Source organism: Tasmannia lanceolata, unplaced genomic scaffold (genome assembly GCF_043159265.1).
Source record: "Tasmannia lanceolata isolate RefF3 unplaced genomic scaffold, GAP_Taslan_0.1 ptg000013l, whole genome shotgun sequence".
Lineage (NCBI taxonomy): Eukaryota > Viridiplantae > Streptophyta > Magnoliopsida > Canellales > Winteraceae > Tasmannia > Tasmannia lanceolata.
The window spans coordinates 31825968-31851443 of NW_027518690.1; the positions used below are offsets into that span (position 1 = coordinate 31825968).

Below are 25476 nucleotides of genomic sequence, written 5' to 3' on the forward strand. Positions count from 1 at the left end.
CTCCAAAATACCAAGGACATTCATGCAAGTGCTTGTAAGGAGGAAAACAGTCTGGCCCAAGCCGGACTGGATATGACGCGTCTCGCAAAATGACAAAAAGCAGTCCGGCCCAAGCTGGACTGGATAGCTAAACGACAAAAAACAGTCCGGCCCAAGCCGGACTGGATATGACGCGTCTCGCAAAACGACAAAAAGCAGTCCGGCCCAAGCCGGACTGGATAGCTAAACGACAAAAAACAGTCCGGCCCAAGCCGGACTGGATATGACGCGTCTCGCAAAACGACAAAAAGCAGTCCGGCCCAAGCCGGACTGGATATGACGCGTCTCGCAAAATGACAAAAAGCAGTCCGGCCCAAGCCGAACTGGATAGCTAAACGACAAAAAAAACAGTCCGGCCCAAGCCAGACTGGATATGACACGTCTCGCAAAACGACAAAAAGCAGTCCGGCCCAAGCCGGACTGGATAGCTAAACGACAAAAAACAGTCCGGCCCAAGCCAGACTGGATATGACGCGTCTTGCTAAACGTCGAAAAAACAGTCCGGCTCAAGTCGTACTGGAAAAATCCGAACTGCTCCAGTCTCCGGACTGCTTCAAAATCCGGACTGATAAGCTCCGGACTACTTCAAAATCCGGACTGATAAAATCCGGAATGCTCCGGTTTCCGGACTGCTCCAGTCTCCGGACTGCTCCAAAATCCGGACCTCAACCACCATCAAATCAGAGATGTACTCTACCACATTTCCCCAAGTCACCATAATAACTTGGAGAACTGGGGGGCAACTGATGGGGTGTAAAACCGCAGACCAGCCTATTAGCTGCCGACACGTGGCTAGGGGAGGTCCCACCGCAGACCAGCCTATTAGCTGCCGACACGTGTCTCGAGGGGGGACCCACTGCAGACCCCGCGTCAGCAAGGGCAGTTTGGTAATTACCTCGGAGTAGGTGAGCCTGGACCTGTAGCTGGTCGACACCTGTGTTGGAGCATTAACTCCCCACCTACCCCAAACTTTTCCTATAAAAGGGCTTCCAAAGCTCATAAATCGGGGTATTGAATTCTCACCCACCACTCTAAAAACTCCCTCTTCACTCCGGCTCATACTGACTTGAGTGTCGAAGGGCCTGTCTGGAGTACACTCCGGGTCGGTCATTCTGACCTCGTTTGCTTCTGTGCAGAACACAGTTCATCCGGACTCTGTGTCCTTCAATTCAGCACCTCGGGCCCTCCAATTCGGCTCTTACGTCACTGTCATTTTTGTTAACCGATTTGGGGCCTAACACGGCTGAAGGATTTACAGTCATATTCAACAAAGCTAGGGATGAAAAAAAGACAAGCGGCACCGGGGGCGCAGTGTCACCACAAAAAATAATGGCGCATACAAGAAAGACGAGGATTATACTGTTGTGGTTAAAAACAGTCAAAGTGATGTGGCAGTTCAAGAAGAGAGAACTTGGCTGGGTTACAATCGGATATTGGAATGGATGTTGATCTGATTGTCAGACAGAGAGGGTCGTGCACTCAGATGAGTCCTGCACAAGGTAGCACCCGGTCAGAAGACCAACCCGGAGTCGTGGCTCCAGATTGGCCCTTCGACACTCAAGTCAGCGTATGATCTCATCTTTGGACCAAAAATAGTAATGAATAGTAATTTCTCGGGTTCTGGACCCTTACCTTTGAGCCTCAGACGGCTATTTATAGTAGGTGGTCAAAGTCGATTTACCTTTTTACCCCTTGGATAGGTGTCGCCCTGTGGTTGGGCGGAGGGTCAACGTTTCCTTTACTTTCTAGGATCAGCTCTTTAATTATTCCCTTATAACGGGGGTAATTAGGGTATATCACCAGAGGACACGTGTCACTTCCTGGTTGGAGGATCGATCCTGGGTTCCATCAGATGCCCCCTAGTTCCTTAGGCCGTATTTATGGCCTGGGGAAGTTTGAGTGCTGGCTCTGCTCCTGATTTAAATCGACTTGGATGTTCCAGATCGTCTTGGTGAAGTTGGATTTCGATCCGACTTGGCGAAGCGACTCTGATCTTAGCTGGATCAACTGTCTTGAGATTGTTATCATATGGTCAAAATAATTTTAATTTAATTATATATATATATATATATATATATATATATATTTTTTATTTTTATTTTTTTTTTGTGTGCCCCATATGGCAGTTGGTGGCAACTTTTTAGGATGCGGCTTCTAGTGGGATCGGCCGTGGCCGATCCAAGAGCCCCAATTTTTTATGTTGCGCCTCATATTGGGATCGGCTATTGCCGATCCCAAAGCCCAACTTTTATGTTGCGCCTCATATTAGGATCGGCAGTGGCCGATCCAAAGGCCCAATTTTTTATGTTGTGCCTCGTATTGGGATCGGCTAAGCCCAATTTCCATGTTGTGCCTCATATTGGGATTGGCAGTGGCCGATCAAAAAAGCTTGACTTCTATGTATTGGGAACGGCTTTCACATTTTTAGCAATGTATCGTGTACTACATTTTTAGCTCTGGGTGTACCTCCCAATTTTGGGGGCCTCAAAATTAGGCGTTGTGTTATATTGGGATCGGCTAAACTGATCCCGTACTTTCATCTTATTGGAACCTCTGAAGTGTATATAGTATTTGGGGTTCTGGGTGTACCTCCCAATTTTGGGGGCCTTCAGACTAGGTAGTTTGTGTTATATTTAGCCGATCCCCAACTCCCATCTCTTTAGGTGTGTAATTAGGTGGTGGCGTTAAAGCCGATCCAAGACTCCCACCATTTTTAGGCAATTTTGGGACTGTCGGGCGTGATATCTGGACCGGCCGAAGCCGATCCTCTACCAGCCGATACCCAACTCCCACCATTTTAGGTGGTTTTGGGACTGTTGGGCGCGATATCTGGACCGATCCCCCACCGGCCGATCCCCAACTCCCACCATTTTAGGCGATTCACAACAGTTTTGGGTTTTCGAGGGTTTGGGTGTAACTCGCTGTTTGAATCCAACCCACGCTCCATTTGACAGGGTAAGAAGCTGTGTATGGGTTGATGATGGTTTGTTAAGGTCGAACCCGTTTTCTTGAGCACAAGGTGTGATAGCTTAAAGAAGCCCACAATGTGTTCGACAAAATGCCTAAGTGCCACTCTTTTTAGCTCTGTCCCGTTCTTTGAGACCGAGTTCCTTGTTGTGTGCGTGAGGCGTGGGAGCCTGGAGAAGTCCGCAATGTGTTCGACACAATGCCTAAGCACAACTCTCTTTAGCTCTATGTCACTTTCTACGAGACTGAGTCCATTGTTGTGTGCGTGAGGCGTGGGGGCTTGGAGAAGTCTGCAAGGTGTTTGTTGAAATGCCCAAATGATGTCTTCGGGCGCATTTTTTGAAATTGGGTGCGGCTCCTCGTGAATTGTAGCGGCCATTAATGGTTTTTGGTGTGCCGGGACACATGGCATCGTGGTATTTGAGAATGCGAAGGGTTGTAAGTGATTGGTCATCTTTAAAAGTAGATGGTTCCTTCTTCCATCCTCATTTCTAATTTCTTTTTCTTTGCTCCTTGCTTTGCTCTTCCCCCCTGGTCTCATCAGTTGTGTTGGTTCTTTGTCGAGTTTGGGGTTTTTATTCTTCTCATCGGTAACTACTTCTTCGTTGTTTGTATTTTTACTTTTCAACTTTTTCTTTCATGTCTGGTAGTGGTAGTAGGGCTGGCAATTTCACCCGAAAAAGCGGAGATCCGCCCCGTTTGGGGCGGGGATTCCCCGATTTGAGAGGGGAAGGGGATTTTAAAAATTCCCCGGTGCGGGGAGGGGAAGGGGAAGGGGATGGAGTTGTCCCAGCCCCGCCCCGTTAATCAATGCCATTTTTTTGTATATTTTTAAGTGTTTTTTTTTTAGGAAAACTACTAGAAACTCTGTGGATCGGCTACAAGATTCCCCCAAACATAAACTTAGCTTGTCTTTTCCTTTTAATTAGCTTCTGAGAGCATTTTGGGAACTATAATAACCTTTTGACAGATGTTGAAATAATAAAGACAAGCTGAGTGTATGCAATTATCAAAAAATCGTAGTGCCAACATCGGTAGCCAAAATAAATTGCATTTTTATTTTGGTTAGGGTTTCCTTAATTCCTTCCCACAAAAGAAACTCTATCGTCCCCTCTTTTTTCCGACCTCCTCTCTCGCAGAAGAGACCTCCGTCGAGCTCGAGCCCTCCGTCGGCCTCTCCTCTCTGGCAACCACGCTATCTCTGGCAAGGTATGTGGTCTCTCTCTCTCTCTCTCTCTCTCTCTCTCTCTCTCTCTCTCTCTCTCTCTCCAATGATCTATTTGGGTTTATAACGCCTGTTGGTGCAACTGCTGCGAGGGCACTCAAGTCAGTACTTCAAGAGATTTTGCTATCTTCTGAAGAGTAAGAAATATATCTCCTTCGTCTATAAGTATGTTAGTTTATAACATTTTTATATATTGAAATTGCATCAAGTTGATTAGGGACACCCAGCATTAGTGTATCAATGGCTAAAGAGGGGGTGATGTTGGGGCGGGGCGGGGTGGGGATTTTGTCCCCGAAGGATGCGGGGAGGGGAAGGGGATTAGATATTCCCCGCGGGGAGGGGAGGGGGATTCCCAACCATCCCCGCAGAGGGGAGGGGAAGGGGAGGGGGGAAATTCCCCGCAGAGGGGAAGGGGTAGGGGACCCCAACATCCGGCCCCGACCCGCCCTGTTGCCAGCCCTAAGTGGTAGTAGTTCTAGTACTCGGGTCGAGTCTGGATCTAGCTCGTCCTCGGGAGAGACTTCTTGAAATTCCACTTAGCAACCCAAGAGGGGGTGAATTGGGTTTCTTTTCAAATTTTAAGAATTTTGAAAACTTAGATTGCACTAGTTTTAGATTGAATAGGAAATCAAAAATAGTATTCAAAGCAATAGTGAAAACTTACCACACAAGAAGAGGTGAAGAGGCAAAGAAGCTTTGACACAAAGATTTTTATAGTGGTTCAGTCTTATCTCAAGACCTACTCCACTCTTCTCAAGTTACTCTCCTTGAGGATTCCACTATCTTCTCCAAGGAACTTAAATACGGCGTTCCTTCCGCCTTGTACAAATTGAGCTCTACGCTCCAAGGGTCTTCTACGGCGCCCTTTGTGCCAAATACAAAGAAGATGAAATGAAAAAGCTTGCTTGCCTCTAGATAGGCTAATTTAAGGTAAAGCTCACTCACTCTCACAAGAACAAGATGAACAAATGAAAGTCCTAAAGTCTCTCAAGAATAATCTAAGGTAAATGGCACAAGAGAGAGATGGAGAATGAAGATCTTCAAGAGAGGGAGAATAAATAGCTTTTGGAGCTCTTGAAAATATTTGTAAATTCCTTAGGGTGAAAAGCCCAAGAGTCCCTAGGTTCATATATATAGGGAGGACAAAGAAAACATAAAATTTCGCTCCCCAACGGTCGTCTCGGACTCCGGGCTCGGAGCTCCGAGCGGCTATTTTTTTTGAACCTGGAACCATTCTCGGAACTCCGAGAATTTTCTCGGAGTTCCGAGAAGCCTACGAACAGCAGAGTTTTCTTATATTTTTGCTGTTTTTTGTTTGGGCTTTTGGAACTTTGATTTTTCAAGTGAAATGGAATGTCATGAGGGTCCAACAATGTTGGGACACCACTATGATCATTCACAAACCCATTAAGTTCAAATTAGTTTGATTTTAGATCTCTTTTGTGCCATGGACCTAGATTAAACATAAGGACCATTTACATTCTAAATTTGCTTGATCTTCGATCTTGTTGGCACCTTGTAGAGGCTTTGACATGTCTTCACTCAACTCCATCGATGCTTGAGCCAAGCTTGAACTTTTAAGTTGATTTGCCATTTTTGTGCTTGAGTTGATTTGCCATTCTTGTGCTTGAGTTCACCCTTGTCATGCACTCTTGAGGATGGTACACTGTGAACATCATAACTTTGCCAATGGAAATCATTAGTGTAAAAAGCCTTTCTTTTATAACAAATTTAGTTTGTTAATCATCAAAACAATTCAATGGGAGTACTTGTTGAACCCTTGGGCTAACACTTCTTCCACCGATAGTGATTCTGGAACTAGTTCTTCTGAGAGGACTAGATGCATCTCTAGGGGTTGTGGCGGCTAGACCGTGGTTGACCAGAGTTATCAGGGAGGGATCCCAGGCCCTCATGTTGTGGACAGTGATGAGGAGGTGGACATAGTGGGTGAGGATCCCATCTTGGACCCAAGCACAGGTTCGAATCTGTTAGCGTCTCTTTTCGATAGGAGAGTTCGTCACATGTCCGTGTTGGATAGGATTGTGGATATCATCGCGGAGGCACAGATGGATGCCGAAGTGAAACATCACAAGGCGGCTCTCGCCGTATCCAGCACGCTAAGTGAACCCAAGTTAGATTTCATCAGAGTCAAATACTGCTTTTCGGAACGATTTAGATTGCAATTGGCGGAAGCAGGTGATCGGGCTCCCAATGACAATGTAGATTTCTGCATTTACGAGGATTCTCTCAAAGCCGGTTTTAGATTTCCCACACATCCTTTTGTGACGAAGGTGTTGCGTTTTTATAGCTTAGCACCGTCCCAAATTGCCCCGAACTCTTGGAGAATTGTTGTCGGTTTCATATATGTGATGAAGGAGATGCTAGGGAGACACCCTTCTTTGGAGGTGTTCCGTCGATGCTGTTGTCCTATAAAGAATTGTTCGGATAGCTGGATTTATCTAAGCCAGTGACCTGACATCAGGTTCATAGATGGTTTGCCTTCTTCTATTCATGGGTGGAAAAGTAGGTTTTTCTATGTGGGTTTAGACGATTACAATCCGGGTGAGAGATGGGAAGTTTCCTTAGTGTGGGAACCCATAGATACGAGATCGATGAGTGAGAAGCCCGAGTTGTCAGGTGATGATCTGGCGTCCTTTAGGGCTCTTGAGGCACATCTTCGGAATGATGGGCCAATAGTCTATAGTAAGACCCTTGATAGTGAAGAGACTCTGTTAGCCATCGGAGTTAGCTCCGCGACTTCAGTTAGTAGGTGCCTTAGGCCTGCTTGTGATCGGAATTCGTGTTTCTGTTATTCTTTTGTTTTCGTTGATCATTTCTTATTCTCTGATTGCCTTATGACGTTTCGTTCTTTGTCTTGTTTCCAGTGATGGATATGCGAAGAAGGCCGAGATAAAGCGAGTGATGGCGGGCAAAGCACAGAGAAGGAAGGAGCCGGAAGGGTCCCTTGATCGCTCGATTCAGGAGAAGGAAAGGGGGGCTAGGCCTACTACAGCCGGTAAGTCCCTCTCTCTTTTATCACAACTTTATAAAAAGACTCACCCTAAAGAGGTCAAAGAATCAGGTGTTGGAACCGGGGCTGGGGCAAAGCGCTTGGCTTCCACCGTTGCGCCAAATAGCAAAGACAAGGTATTTCATCCTGACTGGTCCGTTCTTCGAACAGATACTGCATTTGCCAATCCGGACGTTGCCCGAGAAATACTCAAGAAGGTTGTGCTGGAGAAGGATGCTATGCGCATTGAGAAAGAAGTTGCTGATACGGCCTTCGGGTCCGGTTTTGCATCGATTTATCAGGTAATTATTCTTATCCTCTTTCCAATTGGTTGTGTACTGCTTTTGGTAGCTCTGATTGTCTTCTTACTTGTTGTTTATATTTGCAGTTGAACTGCTATTGGGCTGATATGGAGAGGAAATCAAACATGTTTGCTGACACTATAACAGATCTCCAGAAAGAGTTAGGCCAGGCCAACAAAGACAATGGTCTGCTGCTTACGAAGTTGAAATCATCGAGGGAGCCGAGAAAGAATCTGATTGAGGAGTACAACAGCCTAAAGAATACCCAGGATGAGATGATTCGAAGGGCGTTGGATGACCAAGCTTTAAAGCATTTGGCAGACAAGAAAAAGGCCGTGGACGAGAAGCAAGTTGAGTGTGATGACCTCATTTCTACCGCATATGCCGAAGCCTTTGATGCTTGTAAAGGTCTTATCCTGAGGAAGTATCAGGGTACTGATCTTGATTTTGAAGATGTCACTTGGGAGAGCCTGTTCACCAGCTCTTCTGCTAATCCAGTTGATGATCCTGCGGTTGGGGATGCCGTTCACGAGCATGATCGTGCTCCCCCCTTGGTCTCCAACAAGCGGGTTGATGTCAGTTCCCTCCATGATGATCAGGAGGCCCCTGGCTCTTAGGCCTTTATTTTCATGCTTCTCAGTTGAGGTTTATTTATTTTGTGTTTTGGCTTTGTAGGCCATTGAATGGCTATGAACTATTGGGTGAGGTTCTGACCGCTTTATTTTCGAGCGATTTTGTTATATTTTGCATGGTGGATGTTCCATGGCTTGGTATTTAATGAATTTGGAACTTGCCCAAATTTTGTGATTTCATTGCCTTGTCGATCGATGCTTGATTGTTATTTAAGCAAATTTGTTTCATCACGGGACCTGGTTGGTTAGATTGAGATTTCTGCCCTTTGCTACACTGTGAGGGCTTATGGCTTTTCTTTGCCGCTTGATTTGGTCTTGGCGTTCTTCCAAGATCGTCTTTGGAATTTGAACGCACGACCTAGTTGGATATTATGGTTTGACCTGAGTTTTAAGAACTCGGGTTTATTGTTTGTCTAACCTGTCATCATGCCTTATCTCTCCCAACCTGACGTTGTCCTCTGGTTTTCGGGAGGGTTAGCAAGTGACTGGTTTTTTGGTTACCTGGAATGGAATTTCCCGATTTATGTTTTCTTTGAGAAGTCTGCAATGATCATAGACCTCCTTTCATTTCATTGATATCATGGATGTTTACATTCCTTTCTCAATCAGATTCTTATTTACAAAAAGACTATATAGAAAACATGAGCTTTCCTATTGATAATACTTTGTAAGGTTCTTGGAGTTCCATGCGTGGGGGAGCAAGTGCCCTCAGAGGGTCTCCAATCGATAACTGCCTGGTCGGATGACTTGGGTTACTTTGTATGGCCCCTCCCAAGTTGGGGAGAGTTTGCCAACTTTTCAAGGTTGGGAAACTGCTGCCTTTCTCAGTACTAGGTCCCCGACCTTGTGGTCCCTTGGTCGGAGCTTCGAGTTGTAGTACTGGGCGACCTTTTGCTGGTAGGCTGCCACTCGAAGTTGGGAATCTTCTCTTACTTCATCAAGGAGATCGAGGTTCATCCTCAGGCCTTCATGGTTTCGTTCTTCGTTAAAGTGTTGCACACGGGAGGACGGAACACCGATCTCCACGGGAATAACAGCTTTAGGTCTGAAGGTCAGGTTCAACGGGGACTCCCCTGTTGGGCCCCTAGGAGTGGTTCGATAAGCCCAGAGTACGCGGTAAAGTTCATCAGCCCATCGACCTGACCTTTTGTCCAGCTTCTTTTTTATTCCTTGGAGAAGGATTCGGTTGGTGACTTCGGTTTGTCCGTTAGTTTGAGGATGTGCTACGGAGGTGAATCACTGTTTGATTTGTAGATCGGCCCAGAACCTTCTAAATTTTCTGCTGTCGAATTGGGTTCCATTGTCCGTGATAAGCACCCTCGGGATGCCGAACCGGCACACTACTGATTTCCAGAAGAAAGACTGAATGTTTTTTTCTGTGATTTCCACTATGGGCTCTGCCTCTACCCATTTGGTGAAGTAGTCCACCGCTACCACTACAAATTTTCATCCCCCGAGCGCCCGAGGGAAGGGCCCCAAGATGTCCATGCCCCATATTGCAAACGGTATCGGACTGGTGATGGGAGCTAGTGGTGCTGCCGGTTGATCGGAAGTAGGGGCGAACTTTTGGCATTTGTCACATTTTTTGACGAGATCTAGAGCGTCTTTCCTTAAGGTGGGCCAATAAAGTCCTCTTAGAAGTATTTTTCGGATCAGCGCCTTCCCCCCTAGGTGCTCGCCGCAAATACCTTCGTGAACCTCTTGTAAGGAGTATTTAGCATCGATGGGGTGAAGGCATTTTAGGTATGGACATATGTAGGACCTTTTGTATAGGCTTTGGCCATCGTAGCTGAAACGAGATGCTCTTTGAATCACTCGGCGTGCTTCTTTTTTATCTTTCGGGAGCTTCTCATCTCGAATGTATCGAATAATTTCATCCACCCAACATGGTTCCCTTTCTACTTGCATTATCTCCTTGATCTCAGTGACAATGGTGGCTTTCTTCATATGTCCCACGCATATGCGCCCCAATGCTAGGTACCCTGATGCTGCTAGTCGGGATAATGCGTCTGCTTTCGCATTTTCTTCCCCAGGGATGCGCTCTATTTCAAAACTCTGAAGCTTTTGTATGAGATGTTGGACTATAGCAAGATACTTAGCCATCCTTGAGTCCTTTGCTTCAAATTCGCCAGTCACCTGGCTGACAACCAACTTTGAATCGCTGAAGGCTTTGAGTCGATCTGCGTGCACCTGGACTGCTAGGTTCATTCCTGCTATCAATGCCTCGTACTCTGTTTCGTTGTTCAATGCACGGAATCCGAACCGAATGGCGTATTCAGCGATGAAATTGTCGGGTCCAGTCAGAATGAGGTCGGCCCCACTCCCTTGTTTATTGGAGGAGCCGTTGTGGACCCCGATCCGAGGACGGTGAGGGAACGAGTCCCTACATCCTCTAGATCTCCACATGTGAAGGAGAGCTCTACCAAGGAACTCTCAAATAGGTGTCACTCTCACAGCATAGCATGAATGACGATACAAAACGAATGAGATACATCCTGATCTAGAGCCAGGGCTCGAAACCAAGATGTACCTGAAAATAACTCAGAGTCGCCATCCATGGACACGCCATGGAACCAAAAACAAATGCTCTGCTTGAAACAGATAACCACAGATACAGAAGGTCTGTGCCTGATGACGAATGGAGAAGGTCCGAAGAGCACCCCCAATTCGCCCGAGTGTGAACACTTGGTCTCTTATGCCATTTATTTATTAACTTCAAAGAGTTTTAGGAGAAAATCATGTGAAATGGGAACACGCATCTCCGAGAAAAAGCCTATCTGATCATGCATGTCTCGGAGATAAAAATAAGCACACAAAAGAACCGAAATAAATGTCACCTAATGACAGCTAGGTTATGAGTGACATACCTAACAGGTGTCTAAGTTCTGGTGGACGAACACATGCATGCTACAACTACAGGTATAAGGTCTGCACAAGAAAGTAAGAAAACATAACAAAATATACAACATAACAACACAACGAATCCTAAGACTCTAAACGATTTAGCCCGAGTCCTTGGATGGTCTGATGTTCATCCAAAGAAGCCTACGTATCCCCGCCTCCACGAGAATCAAGGCAACGTAGTTCTTCGCACCTATTCTAAACTATGATGCCTAAGACACCTAGACATCTATCTTAGACTCGATCTAAAAGACCGGACTAGTTCTTAAAGCTTCTTCTGCGATTGTTTAAATTCCAATGGATTGTAGATTTTAGGACACCCTATATGCTCTAACTGAATGCAGGTTAGCCCTAACCTAATGCAGGTGGTTCCTACAACCTACGTGTAACTAGGCTGTATGCCCTAAGGAAAACAATAGGATTGCTAACGCATCTTAAACCTAGTCATCAGTCGGCGATCTGAATCGCCAACTGACCGGACGGAGGCGCAACAAACCCTAACTCTAACACAAACACACACAAGCACACAACAAATCAAAGACAAACCCGTTAACTCTAAAAGAAACTCTCTATCTAGGAGAAACTCCTAACTCTAGAGGAAGAGCTTTTTGAAAACAAGGTTTTAAAGAAAAATGGTTAAAGCATTTATTTACAAAGTTTGGCTGGACTTGGGATGAAGATCCCAAGCTGCACTACGTAGCTCGTGGAAGAGGATCAAGCCAACGTAGTTCGAAACGAACTCTCCTAATATGCTCCTAAAACTTTAACACTTTAGATTTTTTAAAGTTTTCAAATGTTTTGTATTTAAAGATATTTCAATGCTTTTTTGGATTTTAAAGCTTTTCCAATGTTTCAGGCCTTTAAATGTTTTCACTCTTAAAGGAAACACGCAAGTACAACCATAAACTAGGGCAAAGCCCTAAAGCTAAAGGGGAAAACCCGAACAAACAACTAGTGTCTCAAAGAGACAATCCACAACAAGAAAGTTAGTGCCCCAAGAACAGAGAAAATAATCTAAGATCCCAAGCAGGGAAGGCTCTATATGACTGAGTTAGTCTCTAATGGAAAAACTCTTAACTAATAACACTAGGGAGGGAGTACAAATGAGTCAGAGACTCTCTAATAACACTACCAAGTCAAAGACTCGCTCTAAAAGAGGAGGCCACTCTAACATGAGGCTAGGTAAGCCTCCTAAAGGGGAAACTCTCTATATGAGACAAGGCTTGTCTCCAAGACACAAATGACGTAAACAAGGGTTCTGATGAGACTGGGCAAGTCTCCTATAAACAAAGGAGGGCTCAAAGTATCTCTATCATCGTCCTCACTGCCCTTTCGAGAGAAAGAGCCTTCTAAGACTTAAAGGCACCTGAAAGGAGAAGAAGAGGAAAAGGGTACTATCACAACCAGGTAAGACCCTCTAATGATGGGCTTATGCTAACGCCTTCATCGCCCCCCACAATGAGGATAAAAAAAAGGACACGACCTGAAGTACACTATTAAGGGACTGGGCGAGTCCCTTATAAAAGGGAAGAAGATACAAGGGAACAACTAGCAATTTTATCACATGAAGTAGCGGTAGCAAGGGTATGAACACTTTCCTTCAAGCAAGATACCTTCAACATCATACTTTCATAAGACTCTACCCACAATGGTCTTTTACTGTTATTTCTGAGGTTCTAAAAGAAAATCGCAGTAGTTGCATGCTCTAACTTAAAACCTTACATGCACTTGCTTGCCTCCACGGCTTGATCTTCAACTGCCTTTCTCAAGTACTTTAATCAAATACTTTCCACTCAAAATTTGCTTTTGAAATCTTAACTTCCAATGGTTGCAATGGTCATAAATTGAAATTACACAGGGCAAAAAGAACTTCAGAAAGAATTTCAGCCCAAAGGCTGTTACAGACCAAGAAAAGAATTTCAGCTCAAAGATTGTTACAGACAAAAAGGTTTTAAAGCAAATGTCATCATGAAAATCACATTCTAATGATAATGAGAGCACCAAATTATTATAACATTCTAATAACAATTAGATTCTCACAATTTCGGCAACAACATCTATCAAATTATTCAACTGGATGAATCTTTTGTACATAAGGAACTGATACAAGGATTCGGGTAAATCACAACATAAAGCATTCCATCACAAGAAAATGATGGCCTTCTAAACACAAAGAAATGGTAGAATTTCATTAACCTTCCAAAAATGACAACCGAAGCTCATGGCTCACTTCCAGAAATTGCAACCATAGGAGTACAGAGAAACTCAGAATGGAGCCACTCAACTTCTGCCTTCTCTAAATTTTAATAAGTATGAAGAAGAAACTGATATAAATGCTGCGCATACAATTCCAGTGAACCAAATACTCTTGAATCCATATAAAACCATCCAAAATATATGCTAAAATACAAGCATGTAGCAGCATCTAATTCGCCTTTCATCAGTAAGGACAAAAATCATTTTCCTCATGTTAAATTTCAAGATAAACATATAATTAACATAGAAAGTAAAGAATAATAACCATAGAACCAAAGGAAAAGATCAGATTAGAGTTACCTCCTTGGAATTTAACTCTCTGAATTATCTCCCTTTCTTTCCTCTGCAATTTTTCCTTGGCTGCAGATCTTACATTTCGAAATTGACGAAACTTGCTGATGAAGATCCGATTAAAATCTAACCAGAGAATGGCCAAAATGCAGTCGGAGCTTCAATAGAGGAGGTTGAGGGTTTCGGGTTCGAAATGAAGAAGATAGTAGGCTGATAGCGGATGTGGGTTTGGGATTTGGAGAAGATGGTTTGATGGTGGCTGTGAGAGAAGATTTATGGGTTTGGGTAATAGGGAGATCGAAGTGGGTTTTGGGTGCTTGGGTATGAGAAATGAAGAGAATGGGATCTGTTGGTATGGCTTTCAAAGAGGGTTTCAAAGGGATTGAAGAAAATGGTGAAGATGAATAGAGATGATGGTGGCTGTGATGGTGGGTCGGATTTGCAGAGAAGATTGTGGAATATGTAGGGAGAAGGACGATGGGGATGATCGGAATTAATGGGAGTTGTGACCGGATTCCGGTGAGATTCCCGGAATTAGAAAAAGTTGGTGGTGAGTTTGATAGAGATGGGGTTTTGCCATGGGTGAAGGAGGGTTTAATAGGGATTTAATGGAGGAGGGTTTCAATAGAGGTTGATGGGGAAAATGGAATGGGTTTGAAGGTGGAGGTTTAGGGTTGAATATGGGTTTGATGGTGGACCGAGAGAGAGGGTTTGATGGTGGTGGCCGGCCGGAGTTAATGGAGGTGGGTTTGGAGAAATGGAAATGGTGATTGGAGGTGGTGGTAGAAGGAGGTAGTGATGGTGGTCTTTGACTGGAGGGAAGGCGGTTGGATTCCGGTGCGGTTTGGCTGGGGAAGATAGGGGTTTGGCCGGAGATGGTGGCCGGTTAAACGGAGATGGTGGTCGGAATTGGAGCTCCAACAATGGCTGAGAAGAGAGATGAAGTGGCGATGGGGATGGGATTAGGTGGCTAAGATGGAGAAGAAGAGGAAGACGATCGGAGGTGGATGAAGGAGATGGGATGCGGTTTGGATATTAGGGATGCTGTTTTTCCTCCTCCTGTCTCTCTTTCTCTGTTAGCCAAAATCAGCCTCTCCTAAAACCCTAGCTCGACGGGCTTTTGTATGGAAAGGGAAGTGATAAATCCGACCCCCCCATTTCCTCCAGGACAGCCCATTCGAGTGTATATATAACTGATTCTTTGCACAAGGAGGGGGCGGCCAGGTAAAACATACCCAAGGTTAAATGATATATTCGGCTCCCCTTTCATTGCCTCGGACAACCCTTATGGAGTATTTATCACTACCATTTTCCAAGACAAATGTGGTCTTGGGCAATAGCAAGGGGGGAAACATTATGGAAATATCTCTTTAGAAACTTGATCTCAACCCTTCAAATTCCCTTTATGTTCAAGGGTGGGGATTTAAGGCTCTTTAACCACCTAGGAAGCTTCCTAATATTCCCTTATAACTAATCCTAGTCCTAAACCTCCCTTAAACTAGATTAGGTTTTAATCATTTCTTGAAAAGGAAGAAAGGAATCTTTCTTATTTACGAAATTGCCCTGCCCTCGGATAATACACCCCTAAATTATGCTGTACACTAATCTGCGTACCCACATATCCTCCTGGACAGCCCAAAATGGTAAATTTGAACTGGTTTTCCAAATTCCAGCACAACCCCCTTTCTGGCTAAATCGCCACCCTTCTAAACTTGTACCACGACACTTTCTGAGGTTTGATCGCTGGGCAAATTAGCTCGGATTTTGATGAAATTTTATGGGGATTCTAGTGGGACCTTAGAACACTAGTTTATTAGGGCAATTATTTAAAACAAAACATGAAAGGGTTCGGTCAAATGGGGTGTCTACAGATGCCCCTCTTTGTCAGAGTGTGCTTGTCACACGAATGGCAAAGCCGATTAGACAACGCATTTTGGCCGACCTGGCTTTAAAAGATTAAATTTTGGATTTTTTGTTTTGAAAAAGGTTTACATAAAAACAAATTGGCGAAACAGCTTTTCACCGGACTCTAACTCTGCAAATGTACTTGTGAGATAGTCCCTCATCGACTCTTAACTCGGTGCTCGCATCAAAGATTGAAAATTTTGATTGATAAATTAAACCAAGAATCACTCGGCTAATTATCGGGTGCTAAAACGGGTAAAGAATATTCGAGAAGACTCAAACTATCAATACCGGAATACAAGACGGGTAGAGAATGTTTGAGGAGACTCAAACTATCAATACCGGATACAAAACGAGTAAAAAAATATTTGAGAAGACTCAAACTTTCAGTACCGAGTAGGATGATGATACATCGAGTTTTTATCCTGGAATCGAGAGCCAGATCATTCAAAACGAGTAAAGAATATTTGAGATGACTCAAATTTTCAATACCGGATTTCAAAACGAGTAAAGATTGTTTGAGAATACTCAAACTTTCAATACCGGATAGGATGATGATACATCGAGTTTTTATCCTGGAATCGAGAGCCAGATCATTCAAAACGGGTAAAGAATATTTGAGAAGACTCAAATTTTCAATACCGGATTTCAAAACGGGTAAAGAATGTTTGAGAAGACTCAAACTTTCAATACCGGATAGGATGATGATACATCGAGTTTTTATCTTGGAATCGAGAGCCAGATCATTCAAAACAGGTAAAGAATATTTGATAAGACTCAAATTTTCAATACCGGATTTCAAAACGGGTGAAGAATGTTTGAGAAGACTCAAACTTTCAATACCGGATTTCAAAACGGGTAAAGAATGTTTGAGAAGACTTAAACTTTCAATACCGGATAGGATGATGATACATCGAGTTTTTATCTTGGAATCGAGAGCCAGATCATTCAAAACGGGTAAAGAATATTTGAGAAGACTCAAATTTTCAATACCGGATTTCAAAACGGGTGAAGAATGTTTGAGAAGACTCAAACTTTCAATACCGGATAGGATGATGACACATCGAGTTTTAATCCTGAAATCGAGAGCCAGATCATTCAAAACGGGTAAAGAATATTTGAGAAGACTCAAATTTTCAATACCAGATTTCAAAACGGGTAAAGGATGTTTGAGAAGACTCAAACTTTCAATACCGGAATACAAGATGGGTAGAGAATATTTGAGAAGACTCAAACTTTCAATACCAGACGGGGGATGATATCTCAAGTTTTTTTTTTTTAATTCTGAAAATGAAGGTCAGATCGCTTCTAACATAACCTCCTAGAGGTCAGAGAGGAGGAAAGATAGTTAAAACATAGCATAGCTGAAATAGATTTGAAAATCACAACCTTTACCAAAGGTATAACTCAAAGACATTTGATGAAATCTTGCGGGCATTGGCCCCTTTAAACAAGTAAACCAAAACTCTGCCTATATTTTGAAAAATGCAAAACTAAATTTTAAATTCCAATGAGGATTGGATTTTTCTGAAAAACTGATCAAGGAGCCTAGCTCGAAAGGGGGTGTTCAAACTTCTCTTATCTTTATTTGATAAGAATAGCCATCTCAACCCTAAAGTTTTGTTCGACGTCTTTTATGACTTGGGAAACCAAGTCGTAAAAGATGCCCCTAATATGATTTAATTTCCATTACAAGATTCATAAGAGAGCTAAACGCAAGGGTTCAACTAAAGGCTATCATTTCAAAAAAATGCTTGCGGTTACAAAGCTTTTACAAATACAAGAAAATTGGTTCTGCTCAAAGCATTCTTCTTTCTGAACTTTGAGATAATATTCTGAATAAACTTGAAAAGCTACCCCTTCTGAACTCTGCTCTGCTCGGCTATGTCCACAGGAGATGCCACTTCTTGCTTTAAAGCTTATCACCCCAGCCTCAAGGGAAGTAAAGGCTAAACCTGACCTTAAAGACCTGACTTTGACAATGAAAGATTTTGACACACGATAAACGGGACTTTGACAAATGACAGACGAAAACTTTGACAAATGCACAACATAGACTCTAAAAGAGACTGAATCTGCTTCTTAATTCGATAAATGTTTAAGGTGGTAACAGTCTACCGCTCTTAGGATCTTTTGAATACCATATCTAAAAGTGTTTCATTCCTCTTTTCGGTATTTCAGTCATGGTTATTACCTCCTTTGGATTACTTAGTTTTAACCACTTTAACTTGAAGAAGTATTGAAAGAAATTATGCTGGCGCTTACTCAGACTCTGAGGTAATGCCAAAAACGGAAGTACAATTGGCTTTCAGAAGCTTTGTCCTTTGTGAAATCACTGCCATGACTGAATTGCCCTTTTTAGGGTTTCGATTCAGCGGACCGCACGCCTTAATTTTTGCCTAGACTGCCTGCCCTTGCAGGTTTTCCATCCAGCAGGCTTAATGCCCTGACTTTTGCCTAGACCGCCCTTTCGGATTTTCAGTCTAGCGGGTCTGAGACTCCACTTTTTTCTTTCTTTTTTTTTTTTTTTTACAAACCTGGGCCAATAACACCAGAAGGACTTTTAGGTAGGCTTGGGTTCAAACAGGTTAATATTTGGTAAGTTTTGAGCAATTAGACCGAATCTGGACCCTCCAGACTGCCTACGTATCCCCAAAGAAATTGGGAATCAGGTCCCGCGTAGTTCGAGGTTAATATCTTTTATGACGAAAGACATAAAAGATGCCCCTGGTTAAGTTTGACAAAGAGGTTTTGCTTTTGGCTCAAAGGAGTTTAGCAAAAAGGGTTTTCATTTTTGAAATTTAGGCTATTGGCTTAAAAAGCTCAAGTCATCCAAAGATGGCCTTCCAGTGTTTTAGGCGTAATATTTCTTTAACTGATCCAGGTTTGTAGGTTCTGTTAATTTTCTCCATTTTCATCGAGGAGTCTTACGGCTTTTCCCGGCAGGACTTCGTCGACAATATAAGGACCAGACCAATTTGGACAAAACTTCCCTCTCGGATCAAATACCGGTGCCCTATAGGACTTCAAGACAAGATCCCCTAGCTTCAAATCTCGGACACGAACCTTCTTATTGAGTGCCCTTTCAATCCGCCTTTGATACCCCTGGATATGGTACAGAGCTCGTAGCCTCTTCTCATCTATCATCTGCAGTTCCTGATGTCTGGCCTTCGCCCATTCAGATTCTGGCAAGCTTGCCTCTATCATCATTCTTAAAGATGGGATTCTGAGTTCAACAGGCAAAACTGCTTCCATTCCATACACTAAAGAATACGGAGTGACACCTGTAGAAGATCTGATCGACGTCCTGTAAGCTCACAAAGCATAAGGAAGCTTGTTTGACCAGTCTTTGTAAGTTTCTGCTATCTTGCTGATGATTACCTAGATGTTCTTATTTGCTGCTTCAACGGCTCCATTCGTCTACGGCCTATAAGGAGACGACTTATGATGCTTTATTTTAAACTCTTCACACAAGTGTGCTACTTCCTTCTTGAAGTGAGAACCATTATCTGAGATTAACTCAAGAGGTACTCCATATCTACAAATAATGTTTGTACGGATAAACTTCACAACAGAGGTAGAAGTCAAAGAAGTATAAGAAGCAGCTTCAATCCACTTCGTAAAGTAGTCGATGGCAACCAAAATATACTCATGTCCGCTGGATGACTTCGGAAATACTTTCCCAATGATATCTATTCCCCACACTGAAAACGGCCACGGCGAAGTGAGAGAATGCAACTCTGAGGGAGGTACATGAATAAGGTTTGCGTAAACTTGACATTTATGGCACTTCTTTACAAAGGCAAAACAATATGCTTCCATTGTAGGCCAATAGAATCCAAGTCTAAGGATCTTTCTAGATATCATCTTTCCGTTCATGTGAGGTCCACAAACACCTTCATGAGTATGTTCAATAAGCTCAGCTGCTTTGTCTTCTTCAACACACAAAAGCTGGATTCCATCAAAGGATCTGTGATATAACTGACCACCACAAATAACAAAATTGGCAGCTAATTTCTGAAGGGTTCTTCGCTCTTTTCCAGAAGCCTCAGGTGGATGCCCTTCACCAGATATGAGATTCTTGATGTCTGTATACCAGGGCTTTCCATCTGGACACCTGGCTGCTATTTCAATAACGTTCACATGCGCTAGCTCCCATTGCAATCGAACTGTAAGCGGCTGGACCTCCATTGTTGCTGAAATGTCTGACATAGAAGCCAGTGTAGCCAAAGCATCATCAAAATGATTCTTTGTTCTATACAAGTGAGTAAATGTAATACTCCTGAACTTCTTGACCAAAGATTCCAGATATGCATTATACGGGATCAATCTATCTTCCCGAGTCTTCCATTTTCCATTAGTCTGGCAAATGATCAAGATGGAATCTCCAAACACATCAATGTCTTGAATCTGCAAAGCTAAGGCTGCCTCCAGTCCTGCAATACAAGCCTCATACTCTGCCATGTTGTTGGTGCACTAAAACTGCAACTTGATAGATATAGGAATATACTCTTTCTGAGGGGATACGAGTACTGCTCCTACTCCCTGACCCTGGTTATTGACTGCACCATCAAAATGCATTGCCCATCTGGTATTTGGAGTATCTTCTTCAACATCCATAATCTCTTCATCAGGAAATTCAGCCTTCAGGAATGCGTTCTCTTCTACAGGGGAATCAGCTAAATGTTCTGCGATGACCCGCCCTTTAACAGAGTTTTGAGTGACATAAGTAATGTCGAACTCAGATAACAATAATAACCACCTTGCGGTTCTTCTAGTAAGAGCAGGCTTCTCAAACAAATACTTCAACGGATCCATCCGTGAAAGCAGAAGTACCTTGCTTGATAACAAATAATGTCTGAGCCTCTGAGTTGCCCAAACTAGTGCTAGACAGGTCTTCTCCAAGATTGTATACTTCACTTCGTATTCTAGCATCTTCTTGCTGATGTAGTATACGGGCCTCTCCTTCTTAGACCCTGAATCTTGCTGAGCGAGCATACAACCCATCGTTGTATCCGTGATGGATAAATACAACAACAATGGCTGACCCAGGATGACAGGGGATAAAACGGGAGGTAAGGACAAACACTGCTTGATCTTTTCAAAAGCCACCTGGCATTCTTCGGTCCATTTCTTCGATGAATTCTTCTTCAGAAGCTTGAAAATAGGCTCACAGGACATAGTCAGATGAGCTATAAACTGTCTCAGATACTGAACTTTTCCGAGAAAACCTCGGATCTGCTTTTCGGTCTTCGGTGGTTCCATCTCCTGAATCGCTTTGATTTTCTGAGGATCTACTTCAATTCCCCTTTCGCTCACCATGAATCCAAGTAGCTTTCCTGAAGTAACCCCGAATACACACTTGATGGGGTTCAGACGAAGCTGATACTGTCTGATTCTTTCAAAGAATTCTCTTAAAGCGACAGTATGTTCCGGTCGAGTCTTTCCCTTGACGATCATATCATCTAGATAGACTTCGACTTCTTTGTGGATCATATCATGAAGAAGAGTAGTCGCAGCTCTCTGATAAGTAGTGTGCATTCTTCAGCCCAAAAGGCATTACTCTGTAATAGTAAGTTCCCCACTGAGTAGTAACCGCTGTCTTGATCATATCTTCCGGCGCCATCCTAATCTGATTGTATCCCTAAAACCCATCCATAAAAGATAACAGAGCATGACTAGCTATATTGTCCACCAGAAGATCAATGTTCAGAAGCGGGAAATCGTCCTTCGGACTCGCCCTGTTGAGGTCCCTGAAGTTCACACACATCCTGACCTTTCCGTCCTTTTTGGGCACCGGCACTATATTCGCTAGCCATTCTGGATATTCAACAACTTGAATGAATTTTACTTCTAATAGCTTTTTAACTTCGTCATGAACTTTTAACTCTCATTCTGTTTTAAGTTTTCAGAGTTTTTGCTTCTTTGGCTTCGCGCCAGGGATTAGAGGCAATCGATGCTGGACAATGTCTTCGCTCAATCCCGGCATGTCATCATAAGACCAAGCAAAAACCTCCTTGAACTCCTTAAGTAAAGTGATTAATTCCTCACGCTCTTCGGGAGATAAAGTTTTGCCAATTCATATTTCCCGAATTAAGGTTTCGTCACCAATATTTACGGTTTTAATTTCCTCTTCGAGCGGTCTTGCTCGGCGACTCTCCTCTTGTTGAATCATATGTTTGATTTCAAGGGGAGTTTCGTCGGCATCCTCATCAGAGGGGGAATCTTGATTATCAGTATTAATATTATCAGTTTTAAGAGCAGATTCAGTACTTGAAATGGAAACAGGAGAAACAGAAACAGGAATGTATGTAAAAGAGTCTTTCATTTCATTCATAGAATTGGTTACATCAAGAATAGGATAGCCCACAGCAGGCATTGTATTGGACTCTAACGATGTATTCACAGACTCAACAGACAACTCAACATTGAACTCAGCCAACTGTGGCATATGTGCAGTTGAAGAAATAAACTCATCATCTAAAGTATTCTTGGACTCGACCTTATTAGAAAGAGACTCGTCACCGACTCCGGAACCAAATCGACTTCTACGGTACCTACATCAAAAGAATCGTTAGAATAAAAAAACTCAATATCAGACTGGGAAGTAGACGTGTACTTAGAGACTACTGACTCTTTTGAGGAAACGGGACTATACTGAAAGACTACTCGAGGTAAAACCTGAGAGGTCCAGTTGGTCAAGGGTCCCTCGGCTGGGGTGATTAACTCTACAGGGTTCAGAATGAATGCATCTCTGCCTATCACTGCCACCTCTGATGCTTCGGTCTCACTGCCAACCACTGCTGCCACTGGATATTCAATCTGAAACATGCCATTCAGACAACCTGGCTCTAAAACATCGGCCCAATCAGTTTCCGGTGCTTCCTTAGTAATCCGCACACTCATTGGCGCTTCTGATAACTCCAGGTCAAAGAAAATTTCGAAGCCTGGAAACCTCTGCCCTGTCACATCATCGGTCCATGGCTCAGCAAACCCGCAAAATGAAAAATCTGCCCCCTCTTTTCTGAAAATGCCGTTTCTGATCAGACTGATTGGCCCCATAGGCAATTCTAATCCCCGGCGGCGACACTCAGCCCATTTCAGCATGTATTTTTTCATTTCTTTGACCTCCTGCTCGGTCGGCTCATATCTTAGGCCAAAGAGACCATTGAAAGTTCTGAACACAGGCCACTCAGTAGAGCCTTGATGATATTTGCCCAGCCCTGCGCCTGCAATATAACCCTGTTTACTGATCATCCTGACTACATTCGAGTTGATGCTAGTCAAGAAGAAAACTTCTTCGCCCATGGCTTCTTTCATGGATATGACCGACACCTCCAGTGAAAAACCTGTCAAACTGACATCGGCTTCCTTCCCAACTACGAGCTCCTCCGAAATCTGTCCAATTTCTAAATCTGGGTCACCCTTTACAGTCACTACCCTGTTGTTATGAACAAACTTCAACTTTTGATGAAGGGTAGAAGGGATAACTCCGACCTTATGCAGCCAAGGTCGACCCAATAACAGCAAGAAAGAAGCTTTAATGTCCAATACTTGAAATTCGATGTCAAAGTCTTCTCCCCCAATCTGGATTTCAGTGGCCAGGGTTCCGTTGACATCTTGCAGGGTGCCATCATACGCTAATATACCCTGCTCTGAAGGAATGAAATCCCCGGGCCCAAAGCCCAAAGTTGCGGCAGTACTCAGAGGACAAATATTCAGAGCAGACCCATTGTCGACTAACACTTCGGGTTCCCTCTTCTTGTTGCAGATTACAGTAATTTTGAGTGAACGGGCGTGATCTCTTCCTTCAGGAGGTAAATCATCATCTGTGAAAGATACTGCCTTGGAGGTCCTAGTTACAGCGACTAGGCTTACTAACTCATCGGGAGTGATCTCAGTTGGCACCTGAGCAGCATTCAACTCCTTGAGTACAACCTTCCTGTGCTTAGACGAAGACATAAGTAGGCCCCAAATGGAAACGTTTGCTTGGGTCTTCTTCAGCTGCTTCAACAAATTATCTTCTTCCTCATCTGCACTCGGCCTATTCTGCCCCTGATTCTCAGCTGCTCTTACTGCTGCTGCAGGGTTTTCTGCTCTCAATTCTGCTGGCTTAAACACTCGGCCACCCCGGGTAACATGACGAAGCTCGTCACACTGATCTTTCAATAGAAGTAAATCATCTGCATCCATTCTCAAAACATATAGAATTTCATTCATCTCTTCTTCCTCGAATTCATCCATCCTTAGAACATAAGGAGTTTCCTCTTCCGCCTCAATATCCTCACATCGAAGGACATATGGAGAGGACGCCTCTGCCAAACTAGTGCTGCCCCTCCAGATGGCATAAGACCTTTCTCTTTCCATCTCTTCGATCTCTTCAGGGTCAAACCTTAGGATATAAGGTTCATCAGGAGTGATTGCACAAATGAGAATGGATGGATCAAGAAATGGCTCCTCGACAAAAATGGCGTTCGTCGCAGGAGGAGGAATTGCACGATGATTAGGAAGGGGATTCTGAGTTACATTGGGCCTTTCCACCTCAAGCTTTCCCTTCTCTAACATAGTCTGGAGCGCATGCTTTAAGGCCAGACATCTTTCAGTGAGATGACCCGAATTTCTGTGGTATTCACAATACTGGTCTAATCTCCAATATGGAGGCAACAGGTTAGTTACTGGCCTAATATCAGGTAGTCTGATTTTATTATCCCTTATCAACTTTTTCAGAATCATAGGTAAAGGGTATGGGAGTGGATCAAAGTCCCTCTGAGGTTTCTGCTCTACTGGTGCTGGCGCTGGTCTCGCCACCTCTGTTACAGTCCTGGCCGCTGGGCGAACATAGTTTACGTGGTCAACTTCTTTCTGTACGACCACGGGCCTCTTTCCTTCCCTGATGTCTGATGGAAGTCTGGCCCTCAGACCCTTAGCTATTGCATCCTCAGTCCTCGTCCCGGTCTTAATCAGATGGTCAAAATCGGTGTAAAGCTGAGGGGACATAAAATGGAAATACTGGGGCGACAAACCCTTGATCACTAGCTTGATCTGATCTTCTTCTGATAGCCTCTCGCTTAGCTGGGCAGACTTTCGACGCCAACGATGGATGAAAAAGGTAAAGGTCTCCAGCGGACCTTGCTTTAACTGCTTGAGGTCCCTCTTGGTAACCTCTATTCCTTCCTCCATTGAAAACTGCTCTACAAATTTGTTGGAGATGCTTTGCAAGGTCTTCACCTCTTCGGGCTTTCGACGCAGAAACCACTTCTTCGCCACCCCAGTAAGAGACATTGGAAAGACCCTGGCCATTTGCTCAGGAGCTAGCCCATACTGCTGTGACATCTCAATAAACCACCTCATATGATTCCGGGGATACCCAGTCCCATCATATTTGTCATAATCGGGGGTTTTGAATTTAGGGGGTAAGGTGACTCCGGAGACATTATCAGCTCGGATATATCGAACTGCTTTGGGCCTTGCTGCTTCAAACTTTCCATGTCTTTTGTCAGCATCTCCAATTGATCAGCCACCTGCTTCTCTTTATTATACCGGGCCATATCCCAGGTAAGATTCACCATCATCTCTTAAATTTTAGCTAGCGCATCATTGGGTTCAGCCATTTGGACAGATTCTAGGGATTCAGATGAAGAGGATGCAGATTGCTCAGGTAGGGTTAGCGGTTCAAACTGACGAATGAGTCTAGACGTGGTTGACTGTCTAGACCACGCAGGTTAACTGACACTTGAGGGAGCGATGTTTGCTCAATTTTAGAATCCTGTGCTGAAAATTAACATACTTGATTAAAACGGTAACAATTGAGATAAAGTATTCTGAACCAATAAAGATAAGAGAAAATCATGAATACTATTCCATTGATCAATAGTCAAATTGTAGTTACAATCAAAACATTAATCTTTGTTAACAATTGGATGAAAGTAACTATTTACAATGAAATTT

The 25476-nt window shown here is 43.6% G+C and overlaps 2 protein-coding genes across 5 annotated transcripts; one reads left to right on the top strand and one right to left on the bottom strand.

Annotated features, from left to right (window-relative positions):
* Positions 1–2588: 2588 nt before the first annotated feature.
* Positions 2589–8353, top strand: LOC143890016 (uncharacterized). Of its 4 annotated transcripts, none has more exons than XM_077394510.1 (4): positions 2589–4215; positions 7117–7247; positions 7314–7543; positions 7624–8353. In XM_077394510.1, exons 2-4 carry the CDS (start codon positions 7154–7156, stop codon positions 8158–8160), a joined length of 861 nt encoding a protein of 286 aa, XP_077250625.1. In that variant the 5' UTR covers positions 2589–4215; positions 7117–7153; the 3' UTR covers positions 8161–8353. The 4 variants fall into 4 exon arrangements, with proteins under 4 accessions (XP_077250625.1, XP_077250626.1, XP_077250628.1 ...); XM_077394511.1 differs by having other exon boundaries at positions 2589–2994; XM_077394513.1 differs by having other exon boundaries at positions 2590–4215; positions 7413–7543.
* Positions 8354–21025: 12672 nt separating this feature from the next.
* On the bottom strand, positions 21026–24861 carry LOC143891167 (uncharacterized). The gene is made up of 4 exons (XM_077395803.1): positions 22187–24861; positions 21802–22085; positions 21305–21348; positions 21026–21172 (listed from the first exon to the last, which is right to left on the bottom strand). The coding sequence occupies exons 1-4, from the start codon at positions 24859–24861 to the stop codon at positions 21026–21028; spliced, it is 3150 nt and encodes a 1049-aa protein (XP_077251918.1).
* Positions 24862–25476: the final 615 nt, after the last annotated feature.

Bases quoted from the DNA above. Each gene is read 5' to 3' on its own strand.
- LOC143891167 (XM_077395803.1), bottom strand. From the start codon at position 24,861: ATGTCACAGCAGTATGGGCTAGCTCCTGAGCAAATGGCCAGGGTCTTT. The intron at 22,086-22,186 runs GTATAGTCCCGT...CTTTTGATGTAG, and splicing joins TTACCTCGAGTAGTCTTTCA to GTACCGTAGAAGTCGATTTG. The intron at 21,349-21,801 runs GTACTGAATCTG...TTGAATATCCAG, and splicing joins TTCTCCTGTTTCCATTTCAA to AATGGCTAGCGAATATAGTG.
- LOC143890016 (XM_077394510.1), top strand. From the start codon at position 7,154: ATGGCGGGCAAAGCACAGAGAAGGAAGGAGCCGGAAGGGTCCCTTGAT. The intron at 7,248-7,313 runs GTAAGTCCCTCT...TCAAAGAATCAG, and splicing joins GGCTAGGCCTACTACAGCCG to GTGTTGGAACCGGGGCTGGG. The intron at 7,544-7,623 runs GTAATTATTCTT...TGTTGTTTATAT, and splicing joins GTTTTGCATCGATTTATCAG to TTGCAGTTGAACTGCTATTG.